At 41.4% G+C, this 20563-nt stretch overlaps 1 protein-coding gene across 1 annotated transcript in view; it reads left to right on the top strand.

The window, feature by feature from the left end:
* nxn (nucleoredoxin) overlaps positions 1 to 20563 on the top strand; it is a 60731-nt gene that overhangs the window by 31457 nt on the left and 8711 nt on the right. The window contains exons 2-3 of the mRNA XM_055045686.1: positions 14901 to 15018; positions 18419 to 18552. Coding sequence (XP_054901661.1) covers positions 14901 to 15018; positions 18419 to 18552 — 252 coding nt within the window. The remainder of the gene's footprint in view (positions 1 to 14900; positions 15019 to 18418; positions 18553 to 20563) is intronic.

Below are 20563 nucleotides of genomic sequence, written 5' to 3'. Positions count from 1 at the left end.
AAGCTAAACCTGAGCAGTGTTTGATGTGAGACGCGTCGCTGATGCAACATGCTGCAGCCAATACATTCGCTGAGAGCTACATGAGTTCAGCTTTCAGCCCTTCGTTGCATCAACCTAAACCAGGCTCCTCATTCTCTCACCTTTCTGTCTGCAAGGGAAGTTTCACTTTCGCATATAGCTAAGGTATATTAATTATCATTGTCCTTGTTTTGTTTTTTAACAAAAATGTGCACAAGTAGCGGAGAGCTGTTTGACGGATTGGAACGGTTGTGACTGGAGCATTTTATGTTCTTGCCCATAAAAGCTCTAGAATAGCTGAAATAAGATATGAGAGGAGTCTGCTGGCAGCCGGGGCTTGGTGAGGTCCCCTGACCTCTGCCTGCATCAGTGGGTGGCCTCAGATCTGTGCTGTCAGGCCTGTGGAGCTGAAATAAAAACACATCAGAGCAGGCTCTTTTCTCTCATCCTGAGACTGTCTTGATATAGTCAAATCTCTATGTGCAGAGATAACCAATCCCCTGCTATACTCGGCTTCTTATTCATGCAAATACTATAGAAGGGAATTCCCACTCAATAAAGTAGTGAAGTGTTAAAAAAAAAAAAGATTGACGGTTGGAAATTGGACTGTTTTTTTTTTTTTTTGTTTTTGTTTTGTTGTGTTGTGTTTTTCTTAATGGAAGCTCTTAGCTTCCATCAAAATAAAATTAATGTAATGGAAGGCAAGTACGTATGCCTTTAAAGTTAGCCAAAAATTAGCTGTGCTATTTCAAGCAGAGCTAATTTCAAGACAAACCTTAACTTTATCTTGACAAGCGAATTTAGGGGAAGCTACGCGGACTAAATGTTTTCATAGTTGGCAAAAGCTTTGAAAGAAAATTATCTTCACTACTAGCACATCAGCGTAAATTTGCCACCACTAGCACATTTTGTTTTTAGCTGCTGAAAAACAAAGGAAGTCGGGGATATGTTTTCTCGCAAAAGTTTGATGTGAAAGCGTAGTCGGTGGTGTCAGGCCGGATCAGCAGCAGTGTGGAAGTGAGGCGTGAACGGCTGACATCGAGGTCATGCTGTTCCAGCTGAGCTATTAAAGGCTTGACCTCTGAACTGGAGCAGTGCTGTCAGTCAACCCTCCACCAGGGTGACATGACCCTGAAAATTGACTCTCATGTCTCTGGGCCTTCTGTGTCTGCATGTCTGTTTTACCGCCCTTTGATCTTCTCAGCTGTTTTGCAGACTCTCACTGTTGCAGGTTTCTGAAAAAAAAAAAAGTCGTCATAGTTCTTTGTTACAACTCTACATATCGGCACAAAGGAGTTCAGACGTTGGATGAAAATGAAGTTTGAAATGGATTTCTATTGAACTCCTTTTGGTCAATATTTCAGTGGAACCAAGGTGTTTTAGGGTGTGTCTCTCTGAGCTTTGTACTTCTACAAATTGACATCTTTGACCATTCTTCTAACACACCCTCCAGATCCTGTTGGATGTTTATGGTTGCTCTTCCAGTGTCTGTTCTTGCATCCAACACATTTTCTTTCATTCTGTTTAATTCTGTCCATCTTATCGCCTCCAACCACCATGTTTCATATTGGGGATTGTTTAAGTTCCTGGTTGTTCATTTTGCTTGCTTCAGGTTTTTGAAAGAAACGTTGACGCGACGCTGAACTTATGCAGGTTTGACGTTTTCTATTTTTACCCTAGTGTTCAAACTAGCCAGTCCAGTATGAACAACAGATACATTGGTTCCTTTCATATTTGAGGTGAACCGTAATGTCCTTTAGTTATACTCTTACACAAATGCCTCCTTTCTTTTGTTCATTGGATTGTCTGTTTTGATTTCCCATTTAAAATGAACCTCACCAAGGTTCCTTCAGAAGCGAACGGAGACCCAGGATTTTTTCCAACTGGTCGCAGAGTTGACTTGTCTGTAAATTTTGACCTATTTCATTAATACATTCTCAGACTAAATTGGAAATAAGTGTGTCAGTGATCATTCCTTGTTGTGTGAAGAATTTCTTCTTCGTCGTCTTCTGTCCGATGAATTCATGTCTTCACAAGACACGGACGAGTTTGACTAGAGATTCCAGAGATTCTGGAATGGATGCTCACCAGTTCAGCTCAAGAAGCTTTAGCTTTATTAATTACTCCATATGCCAAACATTGATGGAAATTTAGATTTCCAATAAATTATAAAAATATATATTTTCATTTGTAATGGCTCTGAAACCCCATCTCCCCCCTCTTTAGAGTTGCTTTCGACCCATAATTACTGGAACATTGACCAACATACTCGATATGAATTGACCATTTTGGTGAAGGCACTTGACAAAATGTAATGTTTACTTGTTTCTCAATTGGTGACTGCATGATGTTTTTATTTGTGTATATTTATGTTGTAAGGCACTTTGAACTGTCTTGTCGCTAAAATGTGCAATATAGATAATTAAAATCCCAATAAAACACATTTAAATTCCAAGCTATCAAGTGACAAACTGTAAAAAAGTTCAAACAGTACAAATATGTTTTTTTTTACAAGGCACCATACGCTCTTCTTTGCTGCTCATGTAGTGTCAGACTCAGCAGTGCTTGCACAGGGTTACCCACTAATCTTGTGTGAACAGTGGCACAATAAACCACTGTTGCATATTTGTTTTTGAGTTTCACCACAGCAGAAAACGTTTGTTCTGACAGCAAAGAGCTCTTGGACGTCGGATCCGGTCCTCACTGTGAAACCACAGAATAAATTCATGTAGCAACATTGTTGGTTATGTTGTGTTTGGGATTTAGCAGGAAATGACAAGATTAACACCCGGCGCTTCGGGTAGAAATGATGCAAAAGTCATTTCACTGCACATCAGCTGTTACAGAGAGGCTCCTGTCTCACTTCTCTTTGTTTCTTTTGCTGTTCAGTCTGCTGGACCGTCTCCAGGCTGCTTCAGATTCGAGCACGGACACGTCCTCGAATGCACCACCACCAACATTAGCCTGCCTTTGTCTTGTCTGATTACTGTTTATGGTAATTTAACTGTGGCGTAGGCCAGGTGGTCTTTGATGCAACTCACGTGTGCTCTGAAGGATTTCAGTGACTTAACGCCCAGCCGGTGTTTTTGTTTTTCTTTTTCTCTTTGAAGGAGGTGTGGCTTTCTGTTCCAATGGTTGGAAGCTAACAAATGAAAGGAAACTTTTGCAACACAAACTTAAACAAAAGATGGATTCAAGGGGTTCTAAAAAAAATGGAGGTTGATCAGAAAGACCCAACAACTCAGTACAAAATGTACTGAGTTGTACAAAATGAATATCTTGGTATTGGATTGAAGTCAACAGATTAGCCCTGTTGGTTGACCTTGAGGTCAAACTGTGGCAAGTAAATTTGGAGATGCATGTCTTTTAATATGCACATTTTTTTTTTGCTTTCTTTTAGTTTTCTTTTCCAGAACAAAACTCCAAATTGGTTGAATTTGTTTCCCAGTTTAGCTGAAAGTGGTAAGTAATGAAACACAAGAACTCTGGATGCTTTAAAGTCAACTCTGCCAAGAAAACCCTGGTTTGGCCTTGAAATATGAATTTTTACTGGTTTTTATTTCTTCTCCAGAGTCAAGTTGGATGACTTGAGGCTTGGGAAATTTAATTACAGGGAACAATTAGATTTTTAAATTTGAGCTAAGTGTGATAATATCAGACCTTGCAGACTTGCGCTTATATTTGGTTATGTAAAAGATAAAAATGTTGGATTTGTTTTGAAAAGTGTTTTTTAATTTTTACATGAAAACATCCAAATAAGATTCACCTCACCGGTTTAGTGCTTTAATTTCCGCTTATGTCAGCGTTTAAACCCGGTCTGGTTTTCTATGTCAGGCAAGAAAATACTTTTTCCTGAACGGGTCATTAATTTTAGATATGCCTGGAGGCGCCACTGCATTGTACTGTATCTTTTGAAATCGAGAATTGGTTGGACTCAGCAGTGACCCTCCTTCAGAACAGTCTTGAGGTTTTCCACACACCTGAAGGAAATCCTCTGCCTCTCTGCTTACCGCCGGGTTGTCTCGTTGGATCTCTCAGTAAACTCTAGAGGACTCTCTGAGGAGAGAACGCCGTCTCGCCGTCTCTGATGCCTCCGTTGTTCTGACCTTGGGTAACAAATGGGTGGATGTTTTTATTTTGAGGTTCAGCAGGAGTATCAGAAGTGGCTCTGAGCTTCACATCAAACCCCTTCGTTTTACTTTTCAAGTGAGGTGTAGCCTCGGGTCGTCTGGCAGAGATCTCTGCTGTCAAGAAAAGGACCAGGTGTGTTTGGTCGGAGCTCCTGAGATCTGAAGTCGGTGTCTTTTTGAAATGTTTCTCCATTGGTTCATTTTATGCATCGTGTTTTTTTTTTCTTTTCTTTTCTTTCAATGCTGGTTTACGCCAACCCGTCTCATCTGACGATAACTTTCTTTTATCAATAATACAAATTTAAATGGTAAAGATGTACTGATGTGATGCTAATATCTGTATGTTGGGGAGGAAAAAATTAATTCTGCATCGGGAATCAGTTTTGATATACACAATTTATACGGTGAATCTATTCATCCTAATTTAATGCTTTATGCTCTGAGTGACGTCAAGCTTTATTTATTTGACATTGTATTTATAATTCCTAGTTGCGCTTTCTGAACCATTTGAACAAAGATTTGTTGCAGTTTATTTTTTTACATGTTTGACCAATATGGTTAGCCTGTTGTCAGTTTGTTTATTTATTTTGCATTGTCCTCATTGCACTGATTGAGCAAATTAAAATTTAGTAGTTTTTACAACTAAACTGTTTTTACAACAATCTTGACAAATATTATGAAGCTACTGGTGTGTTCAAGTTATCAAATACATTTATAATTCACTACATTTACATCTATGTTTAAGAAAAAAAAAAGACGTTTAAGTCAATTCAGCCGATACGGATCTAATATCAGCCGATACGGATCTAATATCAGCCGATATCGGATCCGGAGAAGGCACTCTATTCTTTTCAAGCGCATTTATTTACATAGCTATAAATTTTTATTTTATTTATTGATGATAAAAGAAAAATTTTGAACATGTTGATGAACAGGTTTTGCATGTCATTCTCTCTCTCTTTGTTTTCTCATCCAGGTGTCAGGATTCTTAATCTCCAAGCCAATGTGTGCAGTTCTGTACATGGTTTAGGCCAGTTTGAGAGCCAGGCCAATAAGATGGAACTTTTTTTTACGTGTCAATCTTCACATACGTTTGAGAGGAGGAACAACCAAAGGGCTGAAGCGTCCTGGCCCAGGGGAAGCTGCGAGAGATGCAAGGGAGGTCCAGATGCAGAGCTGAGCTGTAAAAACGCATAGAACCCGTCTGCAGCTGGACCCAAACAGATGTGACTTTTACTGAGCGTTTGACTGGAAAAGGAAACTAGTTAATGGGTGGATGTAAAGTGTCTCCATGTGAGCAGAAACTGCGTGACTGAATGTGACTCATCATTAGCTTGGCGCCGTTGATCTTGAAGCTGGTCTTTCTTTTATTTACTTTTTTTGCATCAACAATAAACAATTCATAAGACAATAAATAATGGAGTGCGTGGACCAAATCTGGCTTTTGGAGCTCGGATTGCGCGTGTGTGTGTGCATGCGTGTGTGTGTGACTTCGTCCACAGGCATGTTGTCTGCTGCTTTACAAGGTAAAGTGGATGCAGCGCGTCTCTGAGATTTATGAGGTTTCTTCCCGATCGTGTTGGGAAACAATGAAGTTAAAAATAACCTTCCTCTTTTATGAGATGTGGCCTAAAAAGCCAGACTAGAGGACCTGAAGTTAAGTTTCTTTCTCTTGAAGATTCTCCTCCTGAAACTCCAGCTGAAAATGGACAAGTACAGACAATTGTTTTTATACATTTACACTTTTTTTTTTTAATCGGGTGCCTTCCTTGCACCTTTAGAACTGCTCTTTGTTCTTCATGGCATCAATTCAATTCTTTTGAGATCTGGTAACCATGGAGACCATTGAAGTATAATAAACTCAAACAGAAAAATTACCAAGACTTGCATCCGTTATTACGGCTCTATGTCATTTGGGTCGTTAAGAGCCACAGTGGAAAAACCAAAGAGCCACTCTTTGAGGGTCCGGAGCCGCAGGTTGCAGACCCCCGAGTTACAAAATCCTTGGTTTTATTCTAGAGAATCCTTTTGATGCTTAGTTTGAACTTCAGCAAGTCATCTTGATCATAATTATGAAATTTAATGACCCCTGTCTGAGGCACCAATAAAGTGCCAGAAAGTAATCCTAGAAATGGTTCAAAAGTAGAGTAAAAATAAATCTTCAAGGTCAGCCTGGAGTTAGCTGGTTTAGCCAGGAAAAGAGATTTAAAATCTTATTTACAAGGATGACCTGGGCAAGACTTCATCATCCAGGAGGAGCTTCTGGATCCCCGTCCAGCAACTTGCTCCTCATAAACCATTGTAATGCATCATATGGTCTCCATTTCAATCTGCTGACAAATTGGCTTCAATTTTTAACTGCGTTCGCCGTAGCTTAGCCAAATCTCCCGCCTCATGCTTCATTAGCTGGAATATAAAACCTACGGTATCCAGAGCGATCGTAATTTATGCCGAACACACTGATAATGTGTCTGAAATGCTTCCTTCAAATTTCCATAAATATTAATGTGTTGTTGTGATGGGATCAGGGATTGGGCTCCGGCAGACTCTGGCTGACTTTTCAGGGCTCCGATGTGGAGGGAGGAAGAGCGGCAGGGAGGAGAGGAGGGTGCTTGAATGTAGGGGGCAAACAGAGGTCACAGCAGGGATGCTGTCGAAATCACCAAACACCTCCCCCACTCCCCACACACACACACACACACATGCAAACATCGTCTCCTCCCCAGCCATCAGTACTTCAGGAAATCGGGGAACCAGAGACGCAGTAATGACTGGCTCTGATTCACAGCTGCACAGGGCCTGTTAGCAGAGTGTAGCTAATTTAACAGCAAGCATTAAAAAACACATGCAAGCTGAATGGTGGCCTGTCTGTTTCTTTTGGTTTGTCGTTAACATGGGATGGTTACTGTGCAGATTTTTTTTTTTTTTCAGTTGAAGGCAGAAATTTATTTATTTCGGGTGCTTGGATTAACTTTCTTAAAATGTGTTTGTTCTGATTCTTTTGGCACAAACAAAAGAATCGGTGTTATGCATCTGACAGGCTCTTGGTGTCATTTTATAGCATAATAAAATGACAACTAAAGATGGTTATCTTAAAACAACTATTTTTAGATGTAAAAATATTTGACATATCAACGATGACTTAAAAGAAATTTGACTTTGAAATTTGAAATTGGGCTTCTGTGTCTTTAAGAAGCTCCTGCTCTTTCTGAAACTCTGCCTTCAGGAAGTCATCATAACATGGCTCCTCTGTTGATCCTTTAACATTTTTTTTGTTTTGTTTTTTTACCACTATTTCACTGAGAAGTATCTCTTAAAATGAGCTCAGCTGATGTAGATTTCCATCAGGTGTTTGCTAATTACTGCTAGCTAGTCTGAAGTAGCTGATTGGTGGAGGGCTGCTCTCTCTGGAAACTGCTGGGGTAAAACTAGCTTCCCACACCAGAACATGCTGTGAACCCTCAGGGTAGTTGAGCAGTTTTCCTGTAACAGTAAGTTGTTTCTCCACTGTCAACAGATTGAGCAGCGCATACATATGCGTGATTGATGGCACGAAGCCCTTCCTCCTGGCTCTGATTAGTTGTTTCTGACCAAGTAGTGCATGTCTGCAGGCTGTTTTTTTTTTTTTTAACAAATAATCCGTTGTGTTACAACATGCCAGTTGTAGAAAATATTTTAAAAATCACATTGTTTTTAAAAGGTAAAAACTGCAGCTTTGAAACTTTCTGAGATGTGGAAAACAAACTTGGTTTTTCATCCTCTTCCACACTAATCACTCTTTCAGTCTTTGCAGTTTTTTTGTTCAGTCCTCCTTCCCCTCTTAAATAAGCTATGCAAAGTATTTCTCTTGGCTGCAGAATCCGAATTCCGTACGCGTTCGATTACTGTGGACGGAGCATGTGCAGTCAGTCATATTACCTTTTGGCACACGACACGCAAAAGATAAACATAAAGAAAAAAAAATGCACCTCTCCTTCCAAGTCATGAGCTGTGAGACTCGAATGCCCATTACAGAGGGGTCACTCTGAGGTAACTGGCTGAGCGGGGCCTGTGGATTCTCATTGATTCTCATAGGGCCAGACCAGCTCTATATCATCCATATCTGTGTGTCTGTCAGACCCTGCAGGCCCTGACCTGATGAAGTGTAAGGTGATAGCAGAGTGTAAGACCCACTTGGAAATCAGGATTCAGTGTTTATGCAGCGGGCTTTAAACACTGCGCCAGGAGGTGAATCATTATGCAGACCTGGATTAATGACTGGCCAGCATTAGTTTCATGTGTTGTAGTTGATCCGTCTGTGTTCTGCTGGCCTGATGTTTGCAGTACTGTAGTGTGTATGAAGCATATTCTGTACAAAGTGGCAACGCAGAATAATGACAGACATTAAGTAACTAAAAAGTTACTTCATTAGTAATTAGAATAAACCTAAAGTGGAATTATAGCATATTGTAATCAGATTACTAATGCATAAAATATGTAATGCCAGTATATTTAAAATACATTTTACGTACATCTTAAATGTAATTCAATCACAAAAATAGTACACTCAAAATATACTAATCAAGCATGTTTTTATTACATAAAAAGCAAAATACTTAGTTCACTAAGTGTAACTTAAGTTGTCCAAAAAAAAAGTGACGAAGTACACTTTAAATTGTGCTTTAATACTATTTAAATACTATTAAAGTACATGAAGCACAAAATTAGTTGTTCCAAAATGTCAGGCTTTAAGTGAACTAATCCTAAGTGAACTTGAAGTATACTCATGATTAGTCTGACTCACAGTATACTCAATCAAGTATGTTCAAATTGAACATACTTAGTATATTCATTTTTCACCTGGGTGGTTTCTTTCTTTTCTCTTCCTTGAATCTATTTTCTTTTAAGCCTTCGCATCGTCTTCCTTCTACTCCACAATGAAGCCCAATGTTCTTTTGATCTGTCACGTAAATATATATATATTTGCGGTTCTCCTGTGCTAAAACGGGAACGGTTTGAGAGGGGGGAGGTGAGGAGGAGGAGGAGGAGGAGGAGGAGGAAATACATTTATGAGGCATTACAAAAAAACCAATCTCAGTATAACTAGATGTGTAACAGCTGAGCCTCTTTGTTCCTCTGAGTAACATGGATGGGGTTTATCTGAGGAGTGGGTTAAACAACATATCAGGCATCTGAAAAATGGATCACATGGGAAACAGATGCCTGGAATCACATGATGATCACACTTGATTATACCAGACGGGTGCTTTTTTTCTTCTTCTTCTTCTTCTTCTTCTTTCATTTCGCTCTCCTTGAAAAGCAAATGTTGTTCAAAATAACGCATTCTTGTGGCCAACGAGTCACTGATGCCAGTTTGTCATGGATTAAAGTGAAAAACAGACATTTTCCCACTTTAATGTGGACACCATGTGTGTGTGTAGCAGGTTTACATCTAGTTCTCGTCTAGAAACCGGAAGATTCCAGGAGAGCTTAAGGACTTTTTAGAGGGGGTGCTGATCTAAACACCACTAGGAGGGAAGTATGCACCCCCTGCCAATCTGACCTTTGACCTGGCAGAATGTCACCCTCAGGGCCAAGCCCACTTCTGTTTAGGGACAATGCTGTGGATTCTCATTGAGCCGTGGCTTTTTGCTCCTTTACAACCCCCCTCCCCCTCCACCCCTCCTCTATTCCCTCTGCGTTTGCTTTTTCTTCTTCTTTTTTTACGTTTCCTCTGTCGCCACATAAAAACTTCTCACGACGCGGGAGGTGGGGGCCTTTGTAGCTCCTTACAAGGCGGAACTGGGGAAACATTCATCCTCTTTGCAAACTCTCCCATTCATTCTTTTATTTATTTATTTTTTTTTCATGCTTGGTTAGCTCTCTGACATTCTGGCACCTGTTTCCAGCACAAGCCCTTGTATTTATCTCTGAATTATTAACTAAGAGCCCACAAAGTGTCTGCCACTCGGTGACATGTCCTGACTTCATGGAGGGGAAAAGGTGAGGGAGGTATGGGTGGGTGTGTGTGTGGGGGGGCTGGTTTCCTTGGCAACAAGGGGACTCCTTTATAACATAGCCGTGTCTCCCATCTGTGTTCTGCAGGAGCAAAATATTACAGGATTATTAACTGCATGATTGATGTTGCGTTTGGCGCTGGGGATGGACAGTCGGTGCGAATCCTGCAGTTTTCACCTAATTGTGCATTTTCCCCAATGCTGCAGCTGGCTGGGGCAGGACGGGGTTTATAATGACATTAGCGTTTTGCAGAGGATTCCCTTCTTTTTTTTTAATACGTCTTATGTACAAAGCTGTGAGTTTGATGAGGAGAAATCCAAAGGATTAGGAAGTAGTAGCTCACAAACTGAAAAGTCGCTTGCGATGTAGCAGTCGGATTTTTTGAGGGAAACTTCTGATCGTCAAAATCTGTAAATCATTGACTTGTCAGTTCCAAATTTAATAAAGTTCAGGTTCTTTCAAAGAACTTTTTAAAGAATATTTTTTGCCGAGTGTTGGAAAACTGAAACGGTTTGGACAAATGTTGATTCAAAATGTGTTGGTGTTTTCAAGCGCAGCGTTGTAAAGCTCTTTCTCTGTTAAGTTTTCCAGCTGATGACTCAGGATTATCTTTTGAAGTAAAAAGAACTGATGTCTCACTTGGCACTTTAGCTCAGTTTCTTCTCTATTTGCACATTTATTTTAGATGTGAAAATGTTTGTGCATTTTATCAAAATATATTCAGTTACTGTTCTCAAGATCCACTCGACAAAAAAAAATCTTTTCTGCCCTTTTGCGTAATTTCCCGAGTGACATGTGAATGTTGGTGTGTCGGTTTAAGACGCGCCGTTCACCAAACAGAAGAACCAAACCTGTTATTTTGATATTATTTTTATTGTGGCTTCAGGTCTTAGGTTTTCAAAATCGTCCAATAATTTCACAATCTTGCCGTGTCAGCAAGCACTGGAGGCTTCTCACCTCTTTTGCTTCTCCTCTCACTTCGTCCTTAAATGCGTCAGTGTTGCTGGAAATTGCGAAGTTTTGCTTTCTCTCCGTGACAACATCCACACTTGAAGAGTGTTGTCACTGCAACCTACTAATGCTTTTGAATTGTCTTTGTGTGTTTCTGATCGGCAGATCACCAACAGTTGTAACCAGTCGAGCGCAGAACTCCTTGGGTTCCTGTAACCTGACAGTTTCGATGGAAACAATGTTGAGGTGGAGTTCAAAGTTCAGAGAGAGTCGTCACCGCGCGCTCACGGGCAGATGGGTCGTCGGCTGTCTCGGGCTTTTAGATGTGTACAGCAGGGAGGCTTCTGGAACAAGCCAAAGCGGCGGTCGGGTCAGACCAGCCGGCTCGGTGTGAGCCGGAGCGAAGCTGGGAGGTGGGAGGATAAGGGGCTTCCTTTTGTAGCCATGAAGAGCAGCAGCAGCGTTTTGAAGTGGATACAGGCGCTTCCTCAGAGCCTCGGGAGCAGATCGAGCAGAGGCGGGGCGCAGCCTGGAGGAATGTAGGCCGAAGCTTGCGGCCAAAAAGGGAGTAACAGCAGCAAAGACGGTTGTTTCTCATCCGTCTGCAAGCTGAAAAAGAATCAAACGACTCAACGTTTCAGAGTTTAAACCAAGCGTTGACGCCGCCAATATATCCACTTGAGTTTGACTGCATTTGCTGAGGAAGCCTTAGCGCAGGGCTTTATTACTCGAGGATCCATCTGAGAGGCGCGCAGTCTCTGCCCTCTTTTGCTCCTCTACTGTAAATCTTTACGGTCAGAGATCACAACGCCTGCAGGCACTTCCAATGAAAGTCTGAAAAGACAAGTGCTTTCGTTGAACATGTCAGAGGAGGAAGGGGATGGTCAGTCCCCACAGATAACTTTCCAGGCAGCGCTATCAGTGGCTCACTTGATTAGTGCCTTGAAGTTTGATTTATAAGATCTGCAACCGTGTTTTGTCTCCTATGAATCAACATCCTTATTGTATTCTTCAGAATTTCCTGAGCATTGTTGGAGTTTCTAAACTCTAATGACTTCCCAACCCATCTAATGTTCTGTTTTCTCTTCCCCAGGGAGTCTAGAGGGTTATCAGTAATGTTCCTCATTTATAATGCTGAAAGATAAAAAGGACTTATCTGGAATGTGCGCTACCATGGTAGGACAGCTCTCATGTCGTCCGTTATAAAAGCTTTCACTCTCCTTTGTAGTGACACTGTTGTTGCGAAGCAGCAATGGAAGCATCTGGCAGACGCCTCGGGCCGCGGCGGCTCAGTGAAAGTAGATCTGTGAGTAGAGGGAGCACCATCATGGAGGGGGGAGGAATCTTCCACTTTGCTTTCCTCAACAAAGTAACAACCATTCGGGACCTCCGGTTCCAGAACACGTTCGTGTTTTTTTTTATTTTTTTTATTGCTGGGCAGATTTAAGCCATTCCAGAACCAGGACCGAGCCAAAGCTTGAAGTAGGTGGGTCTGTTTTAAAGTCTGTGGCCACGGAGTGTTGAGGGTTTAAAAGTGGAGAAGCGTCAGGCATAAAGAGCAGGGGTTCAAACTGTGAAACCAACATGCCACACATGACGTGCAACATTAAGATGCGGATATGCTGGGAATTCACCCCCCGGCAGGCGGTTAGTCGTCCCGTCAAGGGACCTCTGAAGAGAATCACCATGATCTTTGATTATCAAGGATTGTGAACCTCAGTATCTGCACGCGCAGCGGCCCCACAGCGGGTATACGATGTTGTTCTCAGCCGAGCGTGATCCAATTAGCGCTATGGGCATCGAGTGCAGAGAGACTCTAATGCTCACACGTCTTGGAGAGGATGGATCTTGAGTATGGATTAGGAATTCCCTGGAGTTGCAACTGTCTGACCTCTTGGCCAAGGATTATTGGCACAGTTAAACCAGAGTGTTATGTACTGAAGGCTGCTCCTTATCAGTCATTTCTGCAGTTTCACAAGAAAAATCTGAAACTTTTTTTTTTTTTTTTCCCCCATTCTGGACTAATTGGCTTCATGTGTTTTCTGAGCGCTGGCCGAGCCCGGACAGTCTTTTGTTTTGTTTTTGCATTAATTGGTTATTTTGAAATGTGTTAGAACCATGTAATATATGTTTTGAAATGCAATTTTCAGCCTCCTTGAGAAGAACGGGACGTTTCCCCGGCCACTTCTGCTATGCTAACTTTATTAGCGGTTCACATAGTCGACCCGTTTGTTTCAAGGATTTCAGTTCTTTGGAAATCGGGAAGTCCATTTTAATTGGCGGCTAATGTAGCCGCGTGTTTTTTTTATAGTTATTCCAGACAATTTGCCTGCTCAAGATTGTGCCCATAATAAACTGAGTAATAAAGGAATCATAACACAGATTTTGAAAAATGTTAATTCCCTGCTGCTTTTCACTGTTTACATTTAACTATTGCCAACTATTCAAACCACTACATTATCAATAAAATGATGGATCCAAATTTGTTGACTGTTTCTGAAGTTATTGCCATTATGTAATTATTACTATGCCATAAATCTGGTGTGGCTCTGTTCTTACTCTGGTCAAAAAGCAGCACATGCATTCCCTCTCTCCTTTCCTTCCTTATACTCACTTCACTTCTCTCATGACTCTGCAGTGCCCCAGCTGTCAATTCTTATCTTAAATCGTCTCTGCGGAGCAGAAACACGTTTATGACACGAATGTTCTTAACACCTCTTCATCAACGCTGAAGCAGTTCATCAAAAAAAAAAAAAAGGACAGAGGGCAGATTTGACAGCATGATTTGTGGGATTTTCTTCACTTTTTTATGTCTAGTAACTCATGCCCTTTTGCAGCTGCTGTCTGTGCTAAATCACTTTTGAGATTCCTGAACACTCATTATGTGGAAGAGCTTAGGACTGCCGAACCAGACTTGTGCTGTTGGCTGTATTGCATATTTATATTACAGAAAGCAAACAGTGAAACAAACAAAATGGAAAACATATATTCCACTGTGTCTTATTTCCAGACCTGGAACATGCTAAAGAAAAATATAGCTTTTTCTTGCTTTTCAATACTTCTCTAGGAGGAGCCTTGCTTATTTCTGCACTTACTATATAGTGTGTGTGTGTGTGTGTGTGTGTGTGTGTGTGTGTGTGTGTGTGTGTGTGTGTGTGTGTGTGTGTGTGTGTGTGTGTGTGTGTGTGTATGGGTGTGTATAAATATATATATTAAAAGTTACATATTGCATCTTTAACTCGGTTGTTTTACAAGACATTCAAAAAGGGTGAAACTGCTATGATTCTGCAGCAGTTTCATGTTTCTGTCTCTAGAGCGTCCTCACTGGCTTTACCAGGCCCTCTCGCCGTCATATAGAAGGCATTACCGAACGCGGCTCCCGCAGATGTTTTTCTCAAGACGCATGAATCCCTCTGAGCTGCGTTTCTGCATCGAGCTTTCCTCTCGTCGTGGCAGCGACGCCGTGAGCCCCGTCCGACTGACCTGTCCCGTCTTTCCCACCCTCAGTCATTTACTCGCCCTCGGGGCTGCTTTTCTTCTGCCTCGGTCCCGTGTTCCTCCTTTAAACAACAGAGGGCATGTCTGTTCTCTAAAATACTTGTCGTATTCTGGTGACGTTTGTTTACACCCTGGTACTTCTGGTGAACACCCACCGAGACTGGAGATGTAATTTTCGCCCCGGTAAATTGTTTCCCATCTCCAACTAAAATAAACCCAACTCTGCTCCCTTGAGGTGTTTTCCATCCACTTACTTTAAGCTCTCTCCTTCTCTCCCTCCCCCTCCACCCTCACCTTTCTCTGCAGATGAAACTGTGGAACAAGTACAAAGTGACCAGCATCCCTTCGCTGGTGTTTGTGGACGCAGCCACAGGAAAGGTGGTGTGTCGAAACGGTCTGCTGGTGGTGAGAGACGACCCAAAAGGTGAGAACGATGACCCTCACACTCATTTTTTTTTTTTTTTATCTCTATGACTCGAAGGTCTGACCTTATTTCACTTCACTGGATGGCTTTGGAGATTGCGGTTCATTTGAACCATTAAGCCCTCCAGGAAACCACTGTTTATAAAGCCAACCAAACACATAACAGGGTTAAAAGGACAGTAGAACATATAAATTTTCTGTGTCATGGTTTTATTACCCTGAAATCTCGGTGGGAAGCATTCGTCATTCGCTCTGGCTTGTGGGTGACACCCAGCATTACTGTGGCTGCGTAGGAGACAATCTGGTGTTACAGTATGTCATTACACAAAAACTGTTATTGTACGCAGAGGGAATTACTGTTATGTTAAAAAAAAATACACAACCAAATAAATCATTCAAAATGGACACTTTCTGGGAATTATACTCGAGTTTATATTCGCCATGTAGTCGTAAAGCGTAATCCAGTTGTAACTACGAAGTTGTAACTATATTTACAGTTCGGTTAATTATGTTTGTAGCAAACGTTTCCTTTCTGGATTAATCATTTCTGCTCTTTATGGCCCAAAATAGTAATACAGTGAGTTAAAGCGCAAAGACTGAATGTTTAAGTGAGGTTACGATGTCAGAAAAATGATTTCAAGAATGGGTTTTGGTGCAAAAATGTTATCTGGAATTTAAAGGCAAATATATTGCAGTGCAACCAAAATAGGCTCAGATCCCTGAGGATTAGGAGAAGCTGCCGTCTGACGAATAGCAAACATGGCGCCGATCAGCAACACTGAAACTCGCTTCTACGCCTGAACGCCAGATGCGCGTCTCCCTGCACAGTCAGCACGACAGACAGACTCTCCAGCCTGCGACCACTGAAAGGACGGAAAACCGTTCTGGAAAATATGATGGAAGTTGTGTTGCAGCTCTGAAGTGACATAAGACTTTAAAATTCATTTTCTGGCATTTTTATTTCGTCTCGTTTTCTAATAACCTTCGGTATGGCTTTTATGGCACACGGAACATTTGGTTTGTTGTTTTTTTTTTTTTCACTAAATGCCAGGAATAAAACAAACACGAAAGTGAATTGGAGTTCCCACCGTTTAAATTCAGTTCAAAGCTTCTTTATTGTTCACAAAGGGAAATTAAGTGTTGTTGCAACTCTTATCAACTCGTTTTCCTTTGGAAGTTGTCAAATATTGAAGCACAATTATTAAAAATGGTAATAAACTTTTAGCCTGTAAGTGCAAAATAGATATGACCAAAATGTAATATCAATATTACATGCATGCAAGCTAATGTAATAAAAATACAATTTAAAAAGCTGTACTCGTAGAAGCTCTGGAGTCTAGTTATAACTTTTCCTCCTTGTATGGGTTGATGCAACTATAATTCTAGTTCTATCATTCTGTGATTCTTACTGTATGACTATTTCACAGCGATTTGTCTGGAAAACTCTGTGATCCATGCACTTTGAAGTGAAGTTGGATAATTAACAAAAGTGAGGCTGCATTTATTTCGTCCTCCGCTGCAGAAGAAGCCAGAAATCTTCCAAAGCGCCTCCGTCTCATGTCGCTGGTGATGGCAGGAAAACGGAAAAGACGAGGCAACAAGAATATCTCAGGAGTTTTATTAAACCCTCCTCAGAGAAAAGATCGACCTCTGCAAATGAGGATTTTATTTTTCTTTCAGTGAGTGAAATCTTGGGCTTGATATTTTTTTACTTTTCCCTCATTTCACCGATTTAATCAGGTGTGACAATGTGACAAATCTCCTCTCCTGCAGGCCTATGTTTTGGTGTTTGGATTGGAAAAGGGCAGTGAAACCTTTTTTTGTTTTTTTTTCTGCACACTGAAACCAGGAGGGGTGTGTGAGAAAGGACCCTCAGCAATGTTCCCTCTGCCTTTCACTCTCTGTGAAAAGGCCTGGTCTTGAGTGGCGGCAGACTGGCCTGCAGCGTAAAGATGGAGTGCACGTTTACAATCAGGACAACAATGAAAGGGAACGCCGGTGCAGTGCAGACGTGTCCTTCCTGCCTAATGAAGCACTAGACAACCGCGCTCGCATAAAGAGGCTATTATGATCAGCCGTACAAGGTTTTATTTATCATTACCCTCCCATCCCGCCCCCTTTTCTTTTTTTTCTTTTTTTTGCGGCTGTACCAAATGCATCTCCAGAGCAGGAGCAGGACAATGAGAGCTGGCTGAAAAGGAAATGAAAAGTGTCAAAAAGAGCTGGAGGGCAGAATTACAGGCAGCAATGATTTGCTTAAGAGGCTTGGCTTTTCATGTTCATTAAAACCGTTTGTTTTGGGTTTTTTGCATGTGTGCGTATATGTGTGTGTTGGTGTGTTTTAAAAAGTAGATATCCAAAGAAATCACATGTGCAGATTGGTGTCTGGAATCAATTTGCTGCCGAGTCGCAAGCATGGATGAACATGTTAGACAAAGATTTACACATGACTGTTCAAGATTTCCAATTTCAGTCAAACAAAACTGAAAACAGTTTTCAACAACTTTTATTAGTCCTTAGAGCTGATAGTTGGCGTTAACGGAGCAGTTTGTAGTGGCTACTTTAGTCAAACAAAACCAAGAACAACAGATGGTGACCTTTCACAAACCAGCTTTCTTTGCCATTAGTGCATCTCAGGCTAACATTTAGCACTGTGTGAGCCTGCTGTTGTTGGCATGCCAACCGCAGTTTGTTCTTGCTTTGCGGACAAAAGCTTCCAAACATTTAACGAACCGATCATCTCTGTTAACCTGCCTGCCGCTAAACGTTTAGGGAATTAAACGCTTTTCTTCTCAAACAAGACCAAAAGTAAAGATGGCGACCTTTCTTCAAATTCTCCCAACAACTTTTATTACCTGCGAGGCCGTCAGCGCTAATGGTTGCCACGCCAACAGCAGTTTGCCGCTCTGTTTTGGACACGAATGATGAGTCAGCGATCTCTGGTCCTGCTGTGAAGCATTTGGGGCATTTTCTGATTTAGTCAAACAACATTAAACATGAAGATTGGTGACTTTTCTTCTAAGCGCTTTCAACGACTTTTATTAGCCATGAGTGCTGTTAGCGCTAATAGTTGACACCAAATAATGAACCAGCAATCTCTGTTCCACTCGCCTACCGTTTAGGGGACTTTACTATTTCCATCAAACAAAACCCAAAGAAAAAAAAAAAAAGATGCTGACCTTTTCTGTTTTCAACTACTTTTATTAGCTAGTAATCAGCACTGTGAGCTTTGCTGTTGTTGGGATGCCAGCAGCAGTTTGTAGTTGCATTATGGACAAGCTTCTAAACAAATAATGAACCAGCAATCTCTGCTCCACTTGCCTGCTGTTAAACATTTGGGCCCTCCGCTGTGAGTTTAGCAGTAATCTCTTCCCATGTTCCCCCTCCACTCCTCCTCTCAGGTCTGGAGTTCCCCTGGGGGCCGAAGCCCTTCGCAGAGGTGGTGGCGGGGCCTCTGCTCAGGAACAACAGGCAGACAGCAGACAGCAGCTCTCTGGAGGGACACTATGTGGGAGTGTATTTCTCAGCACACTGGGTGAGTGAGGAGAGAGAAGACAAAGAGGAGCCCGTTTTGTTTTTGTCTTTTTTCCCTTCCAGACTTCTGAACTCTTAAAAACTGACAGCAAATCAGAGCAGGAAGAGGCGATTTTGCCATTTGTCTATTGACATTAGAAGCAGTCAGCCATCTTTGAGTCCTTTCTCCACCTCTGGACCTGTCGCCACGCCTCAGCTTTGTCCGTCTGCGCGGCGGAGCCGCCGATGGCCGACCGAGGGGTCACGGCTGGACGATGAGACGCAGCACGTCGGGTCTCCTAACGCAAGTCAGCACAGCCGCTGGCAGAGCCGCAGCCGGTTCAGAGCGGCGACGCCCCAATGTACTGGCTGGAGTCCCAGGCACATTAAAACCTGGAACAGAACAGAGTCACAAAAATGCCATTAGAGCAGCGTTTTCACACCACATTTCTACTCAGTCATTTGATGAAACCAGGAACACCAGCACCTCAGCAGGGAGCTTTCTTCACTGTGGTTTTCCACTCAAAGCAAGAGATTGATTTATTTTTTTGTGCTTTGTTGTTTTGTCATCTAGACTCCCTAGAAATCCCACGCTCTAAACATCGTCTATCTAGATGTCCATTTAACTTTCTGCCCTTTTGTCCACAGATGCAGCCGTCCATTCATGCTTGTTTATAAATGTTTGTATTTTTCTCCATCCCTCTATGCATTTGTCCATCCAGTCATTGTTTTGCTCATCCATAGTTTTGTCCATCTGTCTCTGGGCGTGTTCTTTAGTATTTTTGTCCATCGACCCATTGAAGCTCCAACCCCTTCATTAAAAAAAAAAAAAAAAAACTGACATGGATGCATTTATTAGGAAAGGACATGACCATTATCAATGATTTATATATTTATTTTTTTATTAACTTTCTATTTATTTATCTCAGTTTATGTGATTAGTTTTTTTTTTGTTTTTTTTCCCTGTACATGTGACAAAACAACACTAAAATTAAATATCTCCTGTGGTTGATGCTTTTAGTTTTTCAACTTCAAAGTAGTCAAAGGGTCCCTTTCTGGGTCCCTGAATACGAATCAACCGGAACCGTTTCCATCAACGTTGGTGTCGATGCGCCAGATGGAAACACATTTTCCCGAATAAGTTCTGACGTAGGAGATGCTCAAAATTTTTCAAAGTAAGACTCTCTCCAGTTCTATGAGATGCTAGATTGCGACTTCTACATCTTTTGTTTTTCGCTGCAGTCTTGCAGTTCTCAAAAAATGTTAAAATTAAGATTGGCACTAATTCAACATGTGTATGTTTTACTCTGTTAAAAGCAAAAAGCAACAGTCCAAGAAATGACTCGAGGAAAAAAGCATCAATCGTTTAATGTCTTAAAATTACGTCAGGTGACTGATCAACGTGGAAATTTTAGTGGAAATTTTTAAAGACCAAAATGAAAACAATTCCTATAAATAACAAAATTAAGCAAAATTAAAAAAAAATCTCCAAATTAGTTTCCTTCAAAATAAAACTTATGAAACCTTAACATAAGCTGCATGTATGCGCGTGTTTGGTCAAAACAAGCTTGTTCTTCATTCAGTATCCAGAAATGTTACTTAAGTAAATGTAGTGACACTTTATAATAAATTGCTCTTGTAAAAGTAAATAACAAAGGGTGGTAAAAAAAAAAATTCAAAAATGTAGCTGGTTACTACCAAACTCTGGCCATGCGCAGCGTCATCGTCTGAAGAAATTATGACTTTATTGATTCGCTCCAAACCAGTACATAAAACATGCTAAATTGGCTATTGGTGTGTTCAAAGTTTTACGTTTACGTTCAGAAAAGAGCGGCAAACGGAGCCTGGGCCGCTCTGTTTTCCCTCCCGACTCTCTGATGTCATCCTAATGCCAGCCATACCAGCGCTCCCTCCTCCAAACACACACACAGCAGAGCAAACATTTCCCTGATCTGCAGTAATGCATCAGGATTAGGAGCTGGCGTATGTGTTTGGGGGGGAAAAAAAACAAGAAGCTGGATACAGAAGCGGAG

Source organism: Poeciliopsis prolifica, unplaced genomic scaffold (assembly GCF_027474105.1).
Source record: "Poeciliopsis prolifica strain line A6 unplaced genomic scaffold, Auburn_PproV2 SCAFFOLD022, whole genome shotgun sequence".
NCBI lineage: Eukaryota > Metazoa > Chordata > Actinopteri > Cyprinodontiformes > Poeciliidae > Poeciliopsis > Poeciliopsis prolifica.
This window is presented reverse-complemented; position numbering and strand designations above follow the sequence as displayed.